The 14317-nt window shown below is 41.1% G+C and overlaps 1 protein-coding gene and 1 pseudogene across 2 annotated transcripts; one reads left to right on the top strand and one right to left on the bottom strand.

Annotated features, from left to right (window-relative positions):
- Nucleotides 1-249: 249 nt before the first annotated feature.
- Nucleotides 250-13093, bottom strand: LOC113485667 (aquaporin-11-like). Of its 2 annotated transcripts, none has more exons than XM_026859013.1 (4): nucleotides 12973-13093; nucleotides 12204-12861; nucleotides 6830-6946; nucleotides 250-382 (listed from the first exon to the last, which is right to left on the bottom strand). In XM_026859013.1, exons 2-4 carry the CDS (start codon nucleotides 12796-12798, stop codon nucleotides 330-332), a joined length of 765 nt encoding a protein of 254 aa, XP_026714814.1. In that variant the 5' UTR covers nucleotides 12799-12861; nucleotides 12973-13093; the 3' UTR covers nucleotides 250-329. The 2 variants fall into 2 exon arrangements, with proteins under 2 accessions (XP_026714814.1, XP_026714825.1); XM_026859024.1 differs by having other exon boundaries at nucleotides 12942-13070.
- Nucleotides 13094-13118: 25 nt separating this feature from the next.
- Nucleotides 13119-14215, top strand: LOC113481416 (annotated as a pseudogene).
- Nucleotides 14216-14317: the final 102 nt, after the last annotated feature.

Below are 14317 nucleotides of genomic sequence, written 5' to 3'. Positions count from 1 at the left end.
AGAAATCCCAATAAAGGACTAGGTATTTATCTAAAATTAGTTTTGCATGCTGTTGTAATAAAGGTCAGCAAATGGCACTTATGGCTAAAGTGACAGTTTCAATGTTTTAACAGTCCTTCATATGGCTTAACTGAAAATGTAGGCAGATAGTCTCAAAATCCCAATATGCTATTACAAAATGTTTGAATACAAAATTGTTTCAAACATAAAATCTGAAAATACAACTGAAAGGTGCCATGGAAGCTGATATCAACAGTCTTCTGAAAGCTTCATGTCTGCAGATGTTGTATTTTTAAATCTATTACTGCTAGATTTCAGAATTTGATGTCTCAGGATATCCGAGGAAGGATTTCATCCCATATAAAAGCCACAAGTATTGTACCTGAAAAGAGAAATTACAAAAATTACCTTTATTTTAATGTATTTGAAAAGGACACAGTACTGGTATTGAAAATAAACATTATGTTCAATATTTGAGTGTCCAACATGTGATCCAGCAGGGATTGCAGAAAAGTGAAATTTCCTGTTGAAAGGGCTAGAGGCAGTCAGTATTTTTTGCAAACACAATGGTTTTCACAAAGAAAGCTTCACCAGACCATGAAAGTGTTCCTTACAAGTTAATAATCTTTTGGTTTGTTGTATATTTAATGTTTTTTTGTTCTGATCTGTATGAGCCAAGGCAAAGGCAGAGCAGTTTGACCTGGGAAGTCCAACACATGCACTTTGCTCAGGCCTTCTTTCTTTGTAGCAGGACCTATAAATGACTGAACCAGCAGCTCAAACCTCCATTCCTCAGCCGATGGGATAAGTTAGTGCCTGTTTTGATTATTACATTGGTTTTAGGTGCTGCAAGTGGGTATAGCATAGTGGTGTGTGGTTTGGTTTGTTGGGGTTTTTTTTAAGATCATTCTAGTTTAGGGTTTATTCTGAAGGTGAAAAATGGTAAAGTTAGAGACTGTAGGTTCTTCATGACAATTATAGAGTATCTCAAGTTGAAAGGGACCCATAAGAATCATCAAGTCCAAAGGGCACCTAAATGTAGCTTAAGACCACTTTATTTTCTTCTGGGAAAAAAAAAAAAATCAATATATTCTGCTTCAGAAATGCAGAGGTTGATAGTGTTCCTCACCCACAGCTTGTATTTTATGAAACCTAGATCACAAAAAAAAATGCTTATTTGAAGGGATTCTCCCTAGTCCAATCTCGCACTTCAGTGCAGGACTATTGCCCACAGTCAGTGTTGCTTTGTCTAGCTAAGCCCCAAAATCCTCCATGGACAGACTGTAGCACTTTCCCAGGTAACTTGTCCCACTGTTGCTGCACCTTTCTCCCAAAGGTTTTCCTGGAGTCTTAATTCTGAACCTCCCACACCATAACTTGTGGCCTTGCTGTTACATTGTCTGACAATGAGAACAGTTTGCCACCCCTGTGACTACTCTTCAAATAACACTTGACTGCTCTTAAAAGACCCTTTCACCATATTTCAGCCTAAATAAGTCCAGTTCCCTCAACCTTCCCTCGCAGATCAAGTACTCCAGGCCCTTCACTATCTTCATAGTCCTCCACTGACTGGATTCTGTTTTCTCCACATTGCTCTTGGACTGAGGGACTCCTGACCAGACGTGTTCCATATGCCACCTTATGAGCACCGAGTAGAGGGAGACAATAATGTCCCACAGTCTGCTGGCCCCAGTTTTGAATCATGTGGTTTGTCTTACTTGCAGAGAGAACAAACTCACAGTCAGGTCGCTGTTGAACACAGATATTGAGGATTGTTAACTCCAGTGCTGACACCAGCATACTCTGCATCAACCCATTGATTATTACATTTTGAGGTCAGTGATTTGGCCAATTTCTATTCCATCTCATGGTCTCTTTGTTTGATCCCTACTTCTCTGGGCCAAGAATGCTGTGAGAGATGGAGTCAAAAGCCTTACTAAAGTGAAGGTATACACTACATCCACTGCTCCCTGCTCGTTCCCATAGACATTAATTTCATCACAGAAGGCCAAGCTGGCTGAGCGTGGATTGCTCTTGCTGAATCTTTGCTGACTGTTCCTGATTACCTCTGTGGTTTTCACATGGTTGGAGATGGATTCTAAAACTAGATACTCCACCATATTCCCAGGGCCTGAGGTGAGACCAACTAGCTTACAGTTCCCTGGCTTCTCTTTCTCCTCCTCCCCTTTAAAAGCAGGCATAGTATTAGCACTTTTCCAAGTATCAGAAGCTCCTCCAACTGCTGTAACTTCCTGTAAATGATGGACAACAAGAACACTGGCCAACTCTACCTGCATTTCGAGGTGATGGATTTGCATTCATCCATTGCATGAGCCAATGGATTTGTATTCATCCAGCTTCTCTGTCATTTCTACTCTGTTTCTCCCTCACTATTGCTCCTTTCCAAAACTTTACTGTTTTACACAGGTTTGGGAGCAAGTTTTTGCTTGGGAACACTGGAAGGGATCGGGGGGAAGAGTACCTCAGCCTTTTCCATGTCACCCATCACTAGGTTGTCTCCCCCACCCACCAATGGATCTGCATTTTCTCTGCACTTTTTGGGTGATTTTGTGTATGTCCCTAGTCTTAGTTCCAGCTGAGCTCTGCCATTCCTGATTTTGTTCCTAAGTAGATATGCAGAGCTTTTATCCTCCTCCTGTGCTGCCTGTCCCTGTTTCTACTTCTTACGTGCTCTCCTTTGTTCATAGGGAAGCTTACCTAGCCATCAGGGAAAGGCTCTGTGTCAAAATTCCCAGTCTAACTACACAACAGATGTTCCTGCACATCAAAATGCATTACTGAGCTCTCAGTAAGCTTTTTTTTAAAAATCTTTCCATGCGATACTTCTCCCATTTCTGGCAGTGTCCAAGGGAATTACTACTGACCTAGCAATTCCCTAAGTAGAATTTTGTTCTCCTGAAGTCCAAAGTCTGAACAGCTCTGCTATTTAACTTCCCAGTCTTCCTCTGGACCCTAAACTCTCGTGAGGACTACAAGTGGCCACATTCACTACCTGTTCTTCTCCCTTTGTAAGCAGTTCAAGTACAGGATTATCACTCACTGGCCCTTTAGAATTTGAATTAGACTTGATTAGTAACAGCTTTCTAGGAACTTCTTGGATGGCATTCACTCACTGTATAAGAGTTTTGCTCTGTCAGGTGATGTCTACATAGTTGAAAACCCCTAGGAGGACCAGGGTCTGGGAGTACAAGACTTCTGCTAGCTGTTTGTCGAAACCCTCCTTTGCTACCAAGTCCCTGAGATGCTGACAACTTCACTGCAAATGGACTTGCAATTCTTGTTTCTTTGCTAAGCTGCATGTACTAAACTTGATGGAAACCTCTGAATACCCTCCTCTGAGCAGAAAGGTGAAAAGTTTCACCTATAGCCTTCTTTCTTGCTTACCTCCTCCATTTATATCTACTGCTAAGCAACTTCTGTGGCATTTATTTTCTATCCTGATGGTGAAAAACCTTTTTCTTCTAAGGAACATTATTAGTCTTTCTGGTAAAACTGATCTAAAGAAGTGGGCATTGATTCTCTTTATAGTGTTAGAAAGCTAGCAGGGTGCTAATCTGGCACCTGTCCAGGAAAGAGCATCTCATTTTTTTGCCCTCACTATCTTGTCACCAACTCTTCCACTCGCAGCTGCCATCTCCCTGGTACTGAAAGAGCAGCATTAGTTTGCTTCCCATCATTACTAATGGTTTAATCATGCCTGGACAACTAACATGAATTCCTTTGGCAGTAAAACAGAAACTGTCTTTGTTCCACTGGTACTTACTGTTTCTACATTCACAGTGCAGAATTTAGGCCTGCCTCTGCTAAGCTATAAACACTTGCTGACTTCTATATTTACTACAGGAATTAGCTGTTCTAGTGCTACTGGAGAATCACCTTCACCAAATTATCAGTGAAGCCATTTTGAAAAACAAGTTCTTAACTACAGTTCCAAGATGATATTTATGAAAGACCATAACACACCGGTAGATTTGTTTATCCTAAAAGAAAATTTCCACTTCTTCCTCCTCTTCTGAAAGTGATAATCAATCTTCCTCTTGTTCTAAGTGTCCTTTCTAAGAAAACTGCTTTAAAATTGATGCTTAAGAACTTGCTTGTGTCTTACCAGGGTATCTGTTACATACTGAATGGCCTGTCTCCTTGTCCTCACGGGTATTTACTATGGCCATAAATGTGATCATATCGCACTTTGCACAGGCAATTTCAAGTTTCATGGTATGCCAGTCCATGGTTCTGCATGTGGTAGTTATTACAGCAAATCACAAAAACCCCTAATAGACTCCTAAAATAACTCCCCAAAATAAGTAGAAAGTAATTTAAGCATCTAAGATGCTGATACTGGGAAAAGTCAAGACATCAAATCAGAATATCACTAGGAAGTCTGAAACAGTATTTCTGCTGACACCTGGATTCTGAAAGTAATTTTTACAACTAAATTTAAAATGTTCCTTCCCTCATCATCTAATTTTATGATTCTGCTTAGAGGTTCTTTTCACAATAATTTTACCAGCATCATAACAGGTCATTTTCCTAGATGCCTCATCCTTTGGTTCAGTTTTGGAAGAAAAAATTCTATTCCTGTGATTTTCTTATTTTCAAAAAGTGTCATATTTTCCTGTTAGGTCTGTAGATCTGCACTCTTGTATTCATCAATTCAGTTTTCAAATATAACTATCTTCTCTATACTTCCACCTCAGACATCTTAAATTTATTTACAACTCCTGGTTTATCAGACAAGGTCTTGTATGTATCCACGAAGCTCCCTTGTTTTGCAATTAGATATTTATATAACCAATAGACTGTTTGCCCTTCAGGTGATATGTAAACCGAAGATCTGTAAGGAAATGTTTCAATACAGTACCAACACTGCACAAAAAGTGATGTGTCCTGAGTTTTCACATCTTTACAACTGCTTGGTCTGGAGTTCTTTTCCCTCATTCAGCATTCAATACATTCTGTATGTATTTTCTAGCTGTTAACTAACAATAAACTGCTGTTTATGAGTTTTCACAGAAACATAAAATTACTCCCTAACTGCATTCTAAATGCCTCTAGTCATGGTTCCATTTGTTAACACCTGTTGATTTTTCTTACTCAATACAAAATAACCTGAAGGCTTTTTCTGCAGAGCAGTTCTGCAGGATGCATCTTGCTAAGTCGAATGTGGTGTTTCTTCTAAAACATGTTCTGCCTCCTGTTTCTTCAGATCACTTGTCAAAATGAACAACAAGCCCAAGTACTTACAACCCAGACAATCTCAATGTGGATATCAGGATGAAATCAGTTAATACACCAGAAAGCTAAACATGAAAATCTAAGGAATATCCTATGTTCTGCTAGGACCCAGCTTTGCTGAAGACACTCCCTACTAACTGGAGCAGTACATGGGGTTTTATTCTACTGTTCAGTCACCCCGTTTGGACATCTAATTTAACAAAATTGTATTAAAATCAATTTTAGTTGGATTAAAAATTCTGTCTCCATTTTTGACTAACTAACCTAAATAGAACATGCACAAACATGGATGTAAAGAAACAGAAGTCGCTTGTTACAACTGTAGGTTTTTGAGATGTTTCCTCAAGTGTGTTTCACTGCCCACCTTTCCCATACCACTGTTGTACCTTCTAATAGGATTAACAGACACAAAAGAACTCGGGATTAGTTGACTGCTTCTTTATATACCCCCTCAGCAGAAAGCTTAAGATTTGTAGGGACTAACTGTAAACAATAAACAACGTGCAGTATTACATGGAGCATTTTCATCTGCACACAACTAGAAGTTAAAAATCAATAGCTTCCAAATTAAAACCATCATTTACATTACAAAAATTCCAGTTACTAATATTCCCTATTCTTAAACTAAGAATAGATTGTTTCCAACAGTGATTGGGGCAAAAACTTACAACGGGAACTGCCAAGTTTAGACATTACACAGATAAAAAAGATTTTATATTATAATAGTAATAATCGAGAAAGCATATTTTAAGCACTTGTCCTAATACTTGTGGTTTTTTTGTTTTTGTTTTTTTTTTTTAATTTATCATCCCCATGTTCTTGCATACTGTCATAAAGCAACAGAGGAGTTGCATGCTAGCCAGTATGTTTCTCTTTTTGAACTTAATCGGGCTGATGTTCACTTTCAGGTAGCCTCTTCTCCTTTTTAATATTCTGCTAGAATCTAAAAGTGGGCCTTTGATCTGTGTGAGAATATGCAGCAGACCTCAAACAGGCTGGATTTTAATATGAAGGCATAAAGTCCCAACCAACAGGCAGCTTCAAAAGGATCACCCTCCAGAGTAAACAGCTGTTGGTTTATAACTAACTAGTTAACCCTAACCTAAACACTAACCTTTTTCCATTTAGAACTGTGCTGTTGTGGTTTTTTGGTAGGTATATTATCTTGCTCAAAGCATCCCAAAAGTACTTAGCCTTTGAACATGACATGTAAACTAAACAATTACATAACCTAATACGGTTGTTTCTTAAAATAAATTGATCAAAACAGTAGATACTATTTTGTGACTAAAACTGGTGTTTAAAACGCAGTATTAGGTGCTTGATATACAAAATAGAATGCTACAGGTGCTCTACACAGAGCATTAAACAAGTTTAAAACACACAGCCTACATTTGCAAAACAAAACCATGATTCTGAATAACTTCTACGTATACATTACAATTGACTATTTTCTAGATCTTATTTAAAGCAGAAAACAAGCAGAGTATAAAATAATGAATACCTATTTCCTGATTTTTGAACCATGTACTAAATCACACTTTCTCAAATACATGAAGTATTAAGAACTTACCTAAGGATGGTGCTATCCAATATACTAGTGAGTAACTCAAAAATTTGTCATAGAAACAATTTGCATGTAATGAAAAAGCCAGTGCTGGGTTAAATACTGCTCCTGTGAGATTTCCACCTGCAATAAAATGTAAACAGTATAAAAATCAAACCATCTTTCTTAATGTTTACTTTAAATGAATATTGAAATGCAGGTACACAATACTACAAGAAACATGCACGCTGCAATAAAATGCTTTAGCAGAAACCATTTGAACAGGCAACCTCTTCTGAAGTTATTTACCAGATGATACATGTTTAACTATTTTCTAAAACATCTAAAGCGTAGGCTGTAACTTCCTTTATCTTTCTAGCAAGTACTGTTTGAAGAGATGGGTTTGGCTAATGTTGAATGTTTCTGTCGATAAAACTATAAGCTGCTTTGCTAATAGTCTGTATCATGCCAGAAATTACACAAATATTAGTAAACAAATACTGAGCCTTCATTACATCTCCATGTTACATGTAACACATATGCAAGATAATGGTAAAAAAAATTGCACTATTCTTACTAAACTGGACTCTATACTTTCTTACTTGAGCAATAATATTATCATATCAATTTAAGAACACCAAGATTATCATATGGTAATAACCTGGGGAAAAGCCTTCACAATTATTCTATATGTTATTTGAAGAAAATAAAAGCAAACACCACTCCCCTCTCTTGAAAAAGGAAGCTTAAAGAAGCCAAGCATCTTTCCTTGCCTCTGACTTTAGATGTAAATGAAGTTGCTTAAAAATTCTCTAAATAACTACATCCAAACATATTACATTGTCGGGACTAAACTGTAATTGCACCCGTGGATGAATCTGAAGATGTTTTTAATTCTGACCCATGTTGCTCTTTTCATTGCAATCCTGCAGAAAAAGCATTACTCAGTAAAATTATCTGTATTTCTCTACTATTAGTTACTAATCGCCTCACATCTGTTTTATCTATTAAACTATTGTTATAAACTATTATATAGTTGTGTCTGTTTAGCTTCTTAAAGCTTATTCTTGATTTTCTCACCCTTTGTACAAATACCATGCTGCCGTAATCCTCATTTGTTATGAACATGCAATCATTTACCAAAATTTTTAGTAACGCCTTTGTCATTCTTCTCTGTATTTCTCCTATATTCTCTGTATTATTTCTTTTACCGTTATTACAGTTCAGGAAGGTTTTAATCTTTGTTGACCTACTCAGTTTACTCTGGTTTTACGCTTGTTCTCAAGAGCAACTCAGATTTCCTGTGCAGTCTGTTACTCTGCACGCTGACACATTAACAGCTTCCACTGTTGCCAGGAAGGCCATCTACAATAATTTACTTTGCTTTAATCTGTTTATGAATTCACTCCTTCTGCTTTTATATCCACAAACATACATTTAAGAATAGAATTTAACTCTCAAGCTGCAGTTGTTGTTTCTGAACATTAAACATTAGACAGAGTTTTAAGTGCTGTATTTCTTCAATATTCATTACTCGTAACTACTGGAATATCAACCATAGGCCAGAGCCACTAGTATAATTATTCAGAAAAATTTATTAAACATCTCAGTCTGTGTACCAGAAAAAAAAAAATTATTTTATGGCAAAAGAAGTGTAACATCTTTGCTGTTGTACACATAAAAACTTAAGCAGTTGAAGTAATGTGTGCTTCACACAATGTGTGAGAAAATAATTTTAACTTTTTAAATTACTAAAGGCAAAACCACAATTAGGAAGAAACTCAGAATTAAAAATATGTATGGCATGTTTACCTTGATATGATAGGCTCAGAAAGTTCTAACCAATTTAATACAATTCTGACTTCATTGTAATATTGCCTTTAAATGATAAAGCTTTCAAAAGATGTACTTTCTTCTTCCCCTAATTAAATATTTTCTTGAAGGAAATACCCAGAAATATTATTTACCTACATGTATATGGTCTGCATCTTTAGCTTCTGAATCATTCCCTTAATATACAATTTTTTTTCCTTCTATTTAGTAGAAGAAACAGTGAATGCAGTATTGAAGCTTTTGGGTAGAGTATGTACTACTATGAAAATTTGTTCTGTGTAAGACTAAATGTAAAAAGAAAAGCCAAATATTTCTAATTATGAAAGAGTAGAAGAAAAACTAAATGAACAGCTTGTAATTTTGAAAATACTGTATAATCTTGTGTTATTTGTTGGGAGTAAATCAGAGCAAGTTGGAGCAAATACCTTTTAAGGGGTACACACAGCAGTGACCTATCAACATTTACTTTTTCCAACAACTTCCCTTAGTCCATTGTATAAATATAATGGGTTTGAGCCCTGTATGTGTATCAATACATTTAGGCAGGTGTAAGCCACAGGGATATGGCTATCCTTCAAAATTTTACCAAACTGGAGTAAGAGATACTCTTTACAGTCCCTTTTTAGACAGCCATCATTCCTCTCACAGGATACAGCTTTCAAACTCATAGTAGAACATAATTCATGGCATGAAATACAGTATTTTGGGTACGAGATGTATTTTCTAACATTTCTGATGCATTCATAACTCTATTGATAAACACAGGTACTGAAGGCACAACTGATTTGGTTTTTTTTTAAATCAGGGTGTAAAAAGGAATCATTTAGCATGAATTTCATTTTGTAAATTTAACGCACTTCTCTGAGTTCCCAGCTAGAAGACTGTATCTGCCAAATTAAAATTTGAAAAATCATTGTTCATACAATATTCTGAACTATTTGATATTTTTGTAGAAAAAAGGAAGAATGTTAGCAGTTTGCCTAAATTAGCATTGCTTTGCCTAAATTTGCGCTGGTTGCCTAGCCCTTCAGTGCTAGGTGAGCAAAAAAGATCCTCTCCTCTTAAAGAAACGTTCAAGTTCCTTAATAAACAGTTAACGAAGAGGCACAGAATATTTCCTGAGAATGATCCAGCCCAGCTAAGTTATGCATCTGCCCGTCTTCAAAGCCGGTAGACACCATGAAACCCAGAGGATGTACTGTGGTTTGTATATATGGACCAGATATAGGTTGTGGTTGCCTACCAGGCCCTTTGCTATTGCCACAGTGACTTGGCACGCTGACAGGAGGCTGAGCTGAGTGGCTGTGGGAAGGGGGTCCTGAACAGCACCCCTCAAAATGGAGGGGGCAGGAGGATGGGGGATATCCCGGGGAACAGCTTGTGTGTAGATGTGGGCAAAGGGAAGGAGGCAGCAAGAAAGGTCTGAGAACCTCTGAGGTGTCCTGAATGTACCTACCTACCTTCCGCTGAAAAAGAGATCTGTAACAGTGCAAGTCTGACATAATTACAGAAAGAAATTAATAGCAGCAGCCTGCTCCCACACTTGTTGTATAACAGCTCAGAGATAGGAATCTTGGGTTTTACGCCGCCTTCTGCTTCAAAAGGCTTCAATCCACTTCTCGGGAGCACATAGTAAACACCCGGCTCATGACTACTGCAGGGAGAGGACAGCACTGCTCACCTTTCCTTTTGAAATTGAGTTTACAGCAAAGCACAAAACTTAGGAAGCCTGGAGCAGAGCAAACAAGAAAGAATTAGAATCTCCACTAAGTAGGAGGTAAAACTAGGTTCAGGATCTGCTCCCCAGAATGTCTACTGTAAAAATATATCTGCTTGATTCTAGATTAAAAGAAACGGAAAGAAAAACGTCCAGGTAGCACAGGGTGTTCTGCACACAATACAGACAAACTGCATGTGAAAGGGGCCTGGGTGCAGTAGGTCTGATGTTTCCTAGAAGTACGTGCAGATCGATTGCACTGGATATTGTACCAAGTCCAAGTTTACAACAAGGAAGGGGACTTGGTACACAACCTTCTCCTGCTAGAAGATATAAGGTCAGCCTAGCCAACAACACTGGGCATGAATTTTTTGTATGAACTAGTAAAGACAAAGGCAACGTGAGAAGTATTATTTTACATGTCTATTTGCTAAGCAGGAAAAGAATGTTCAGAATCAGGAATCCAGCTTTGTATGCTTGTAGAAGAGGGAGTATGATCTTTGGTCGCACTTCTACTGAGCAATTCAGAAATATATTTAATGTGCTAAAATGCAATGACACCTTGCCTCTGCCTTCAAAAATTAATTTCAGAAAGCAGTTCACATTGCTAAGTTAATTCTCATAATTCTCCATGGACTTCTTTTAATCTTTCAGGTGTTAGCTAATTTAAGCTAAACATAACGAGTGAAGGTTTTTTTCATTAATACATCTGGAAATTTGACTGTACTTTATTGTACTACATGCCATTATGCCAGATAGCATAATACAGTTAAATCTTTTGGACAAGATGCTAATGACATTCCAGACATTTGCAGATAAGAGAGTGATTTCCTTCTCTCATAAACAGCTTTGATAATTACCTGGATGACTTCCTCTGTGGTGGGGGCTGTAGCACAAGCAAGTTGCTCCGTAACCATCTCTCTCTCACCTCCCTGTACCCCAAACTACAGAATCTCGCCCCCAGTACAACCCACTCCCTGCAGGGCAGTCCTCAAGTGACAAGTGACCTAACTCTGGCACACTTCACTGAGGAGAAGAGGGAGCATCAACAGTCAGCAGAAAGAAGTTCACGCTGACTCCCCTCACCTCTTCCTCCCGTCTGGCCCTGGGAGGCTGCGCAGGTGACGGTGTCCCGGCTCTGGGAAGCATGAGGTGACAGTCAGGGACAAGGACATGGGCACACAGGGCTTTACAGAGACATGAGACTCTTCTGAATGTCGTCATACAACAGGCACCTAACTTCTTTCTTTTTTAACACTTGGTTTCCTGAGGTATTATTTTCTCATTTCTGCATGCATTCTATCAATAACCATTCTTGCTTCTGATTTAAGGATTTAGCGCAGTTAAATAAACTGCACTGATATGAATTATGCATTCTTTAAACGCTGAACTTCGTATTACTGGTCTGTAGCCTGCCGTTGCATAATCTGCATTTTGTTCCTGATGCAGTGGTGCTCTCTTGCAATGCCACTCAGAAATCAGAGCACATTGTATGAAATCTCTCACGCTACACAAAGTCAGATTATGAAACAATCCTTCACCGAGAGATTTTATCAGTGTTCTATGAAACTCTTAACTATATTTACTTGTAGATTTGACACCATTTTAAACTCGTAACTCTCTTCATTCTTAATCCCACACCTGTCTGGAATCTAACCAGGCAAACTTGACATAAACTCCAAATGAACTTTGCATATGCCGGACCAAATATTTTCCTTGATGCATTTTTTGTAATCCAAGAATAATAATTTTTCAATTTAACATTTGTCAGAAAATAAATAAAATCCTCCCGTTACAACTTTATTTTGGGAACAGAGGGGAAAAAAAAAAAACGACAAACAAACAACTAACCTGCATACACGAGCATGGTGATGAGAAGAGCAATCAAATGGACTCTGTATTTGGGATTAACACTTTCCACTCGCAGGATGGTCAGCTGGAAAACGACAGAAAAGAGCAGTTCTATGCAGAACGCCTGCGTCTCTGTAGTCTGCATAGGGTTGCTGCAGCCCTGCGATTGTGCTCCAAAATGTGGCTCTGCCATCTCCAGGCTCCAGATAAAGTGCATAAACCCCCGGGCAAGCACTGCAGCCACGAACTGAGCGGCGATCTTGAGTCCCCCCATCTTGACCGATATCCCACCGCCCCACATGGGCTGCAAGGTACCACAGGGGTTGCAGGTGCTGCCAGTCAGAGTCAAGCCGTGCAGGACAGTGAAGCCGTAGGTAAGCGTGAGGGCGGTATGCGGTTTCGGCTCCACGTTGCCGAGCAGGCAGAGCTCGTTAGTGCAGGCGCAAATCTGGAAGGTGCTGAACATCTCCAAAAGGAAAGTGCAAAGGCGCTGGCGGGCGCGCAGCCGGCGGCGGGTGAACCTCCTGCACAGCCCCACCGTTACCATGATGCCGGCCATCAGCAGGAGCGAGGTCCCGACCCCACCGACAGCCATGGCGGGAAGTTTCACAGGCCGGAGGACTCGAAGGAGGGGTTCGCCCTGGTCCAGCCTCACCACCTACGGGGACAAAGAGAGCGGAGAGGGAGGGAAAATGACCACCCTTTCCCTTCGAGGTAGGAGCCAACTTCTGTCCCCACCTGCCTGCAGCCTGTGAGTTGTCTGACTCACCCTTCGCCTGCCGGGGAGCAAAGGGCGGGGGAGCCCAGCTTGAGAGGGGCGAGGGCAGGGGGATCCCTCTCTCCCCGTCAGGGCTAGGAGAAGGAAGGCACGGGGAGTGAGGAGGCGAAGGGGACTTCGTCTTCCCCTCAGCCCCTCCGCGGCGGGGCGGACGGAGCTTATTCCTGAACTGCTTTTCGCCAGCCCGCGGAGAGGTCCCGCTGCCGACCCCGCCGAGAACTGGCTCGTCTCCTGTTCCCCCGTGGGTGGGAACGACGCCTGGCGCCCTACCCGCCCCCTCCGGGCTGAGGGCAGCTCCGTCCGCCCCGCCGCGGAGGGGCTGAGGGGAAGACGAAGCCCCCTTCGCCTCCTCACTCCCCGTGCCTTCCTTCTCCTAGCCCTGACGGGGAGAGAGGGATCCCCCTGCCCTCGCCCCTCTCAAGCTGGGCTCCCCCGCCCTTTGCTCCCCGGCAGGCGAAGGGTGAGTCAGACAACTCACAGGCTGCAGGCAGGTGGGGACAGAAGTTGGCTCCTACCTCGAAGGGAAAGGGTGGTCATTTTCCCTCCCTCTCCGCTCTCTTTGTCCCCGTAGGTGGTGAGGCTGGACCAGGGCGAACCCCTCCTTCGAGTCCTCCGGCCTGTGAAACTTCCCGCCATGGCTGTCGGTGGGGTCGGGACCTCGCTCCTGCTGATGGCCGGCATCATGGTAACGGTGGGGCTGTGCAGGAGGTTCACCCGCCGCCGGCTGCGCGCCCGCCAGCGCCTTTGCACTTTCCTTTTGGAGATGTTCAGCACCTTCCAGATTTGCGCCTGCACTAACGAGCTCTGCCTGCTCGGCAACGTGGAGCCGAAACCGCATACCGCCCTCACGCTTACCTACGGCTTCACTGTCCTGCACGGCTTGACTCTGACTGGCAGCACCTGCAACCCCTGTGGTACCTTGCAGCCCATGTGGGGCGGTGGGATATCGGTCAAGATGGGGGGACTCAAGATCGCCGCTCAGTTCGTGGCTGCAGTGCTTGCCCGGGGGTTTATGCACTTTATCTGGAGCCTGGAGATGGCAGAGCCACATTTTGGAGCACAATCGCAGGGCTGCAGCAACCCTATGCAGACTACAGAGACGCAGGCGTTCTGCATAGAACTGCTCTTTTCTGTCGTTTTCCAGCTGACCATCCTGCGAGTGGAAAGTGTTAATCCCAAATACAGAGTCCATTTGATTGCTCTTCTCATCACCATGCTCGTGTATGCAGGTTAGTTGTTTGTTTGTCGTTTTTTTTTTTTCCCCTCTGTTCCCAAAATAAAGTTGTAACGGGAGGATTTTATTTATTTTCTGACAAATGTTAAATTGAAAAATTAT

The sequence above is a fragment of the Athene cunicularia genome, assembly GCF_003259725.1.
Source record: "Athene cunicularia isolate RWA chromosome 1 unlocalized genomic scaffold, athCun1 chr1_part1, whole genome shotgun sequence".
In the NCBI taxonomy this organism is placed as follows: domain Eukaryota; kingdom Metazoa; phylum Chordata; class Aves; order Strigiformes; family Strigidae; genus Athene; species Athene cunicularia.
The sequence above is the reverse complement of the archived record's forward strand: the minus strand, read 5'-3'. Positions and strand labels throughout refer to the sequence as shown.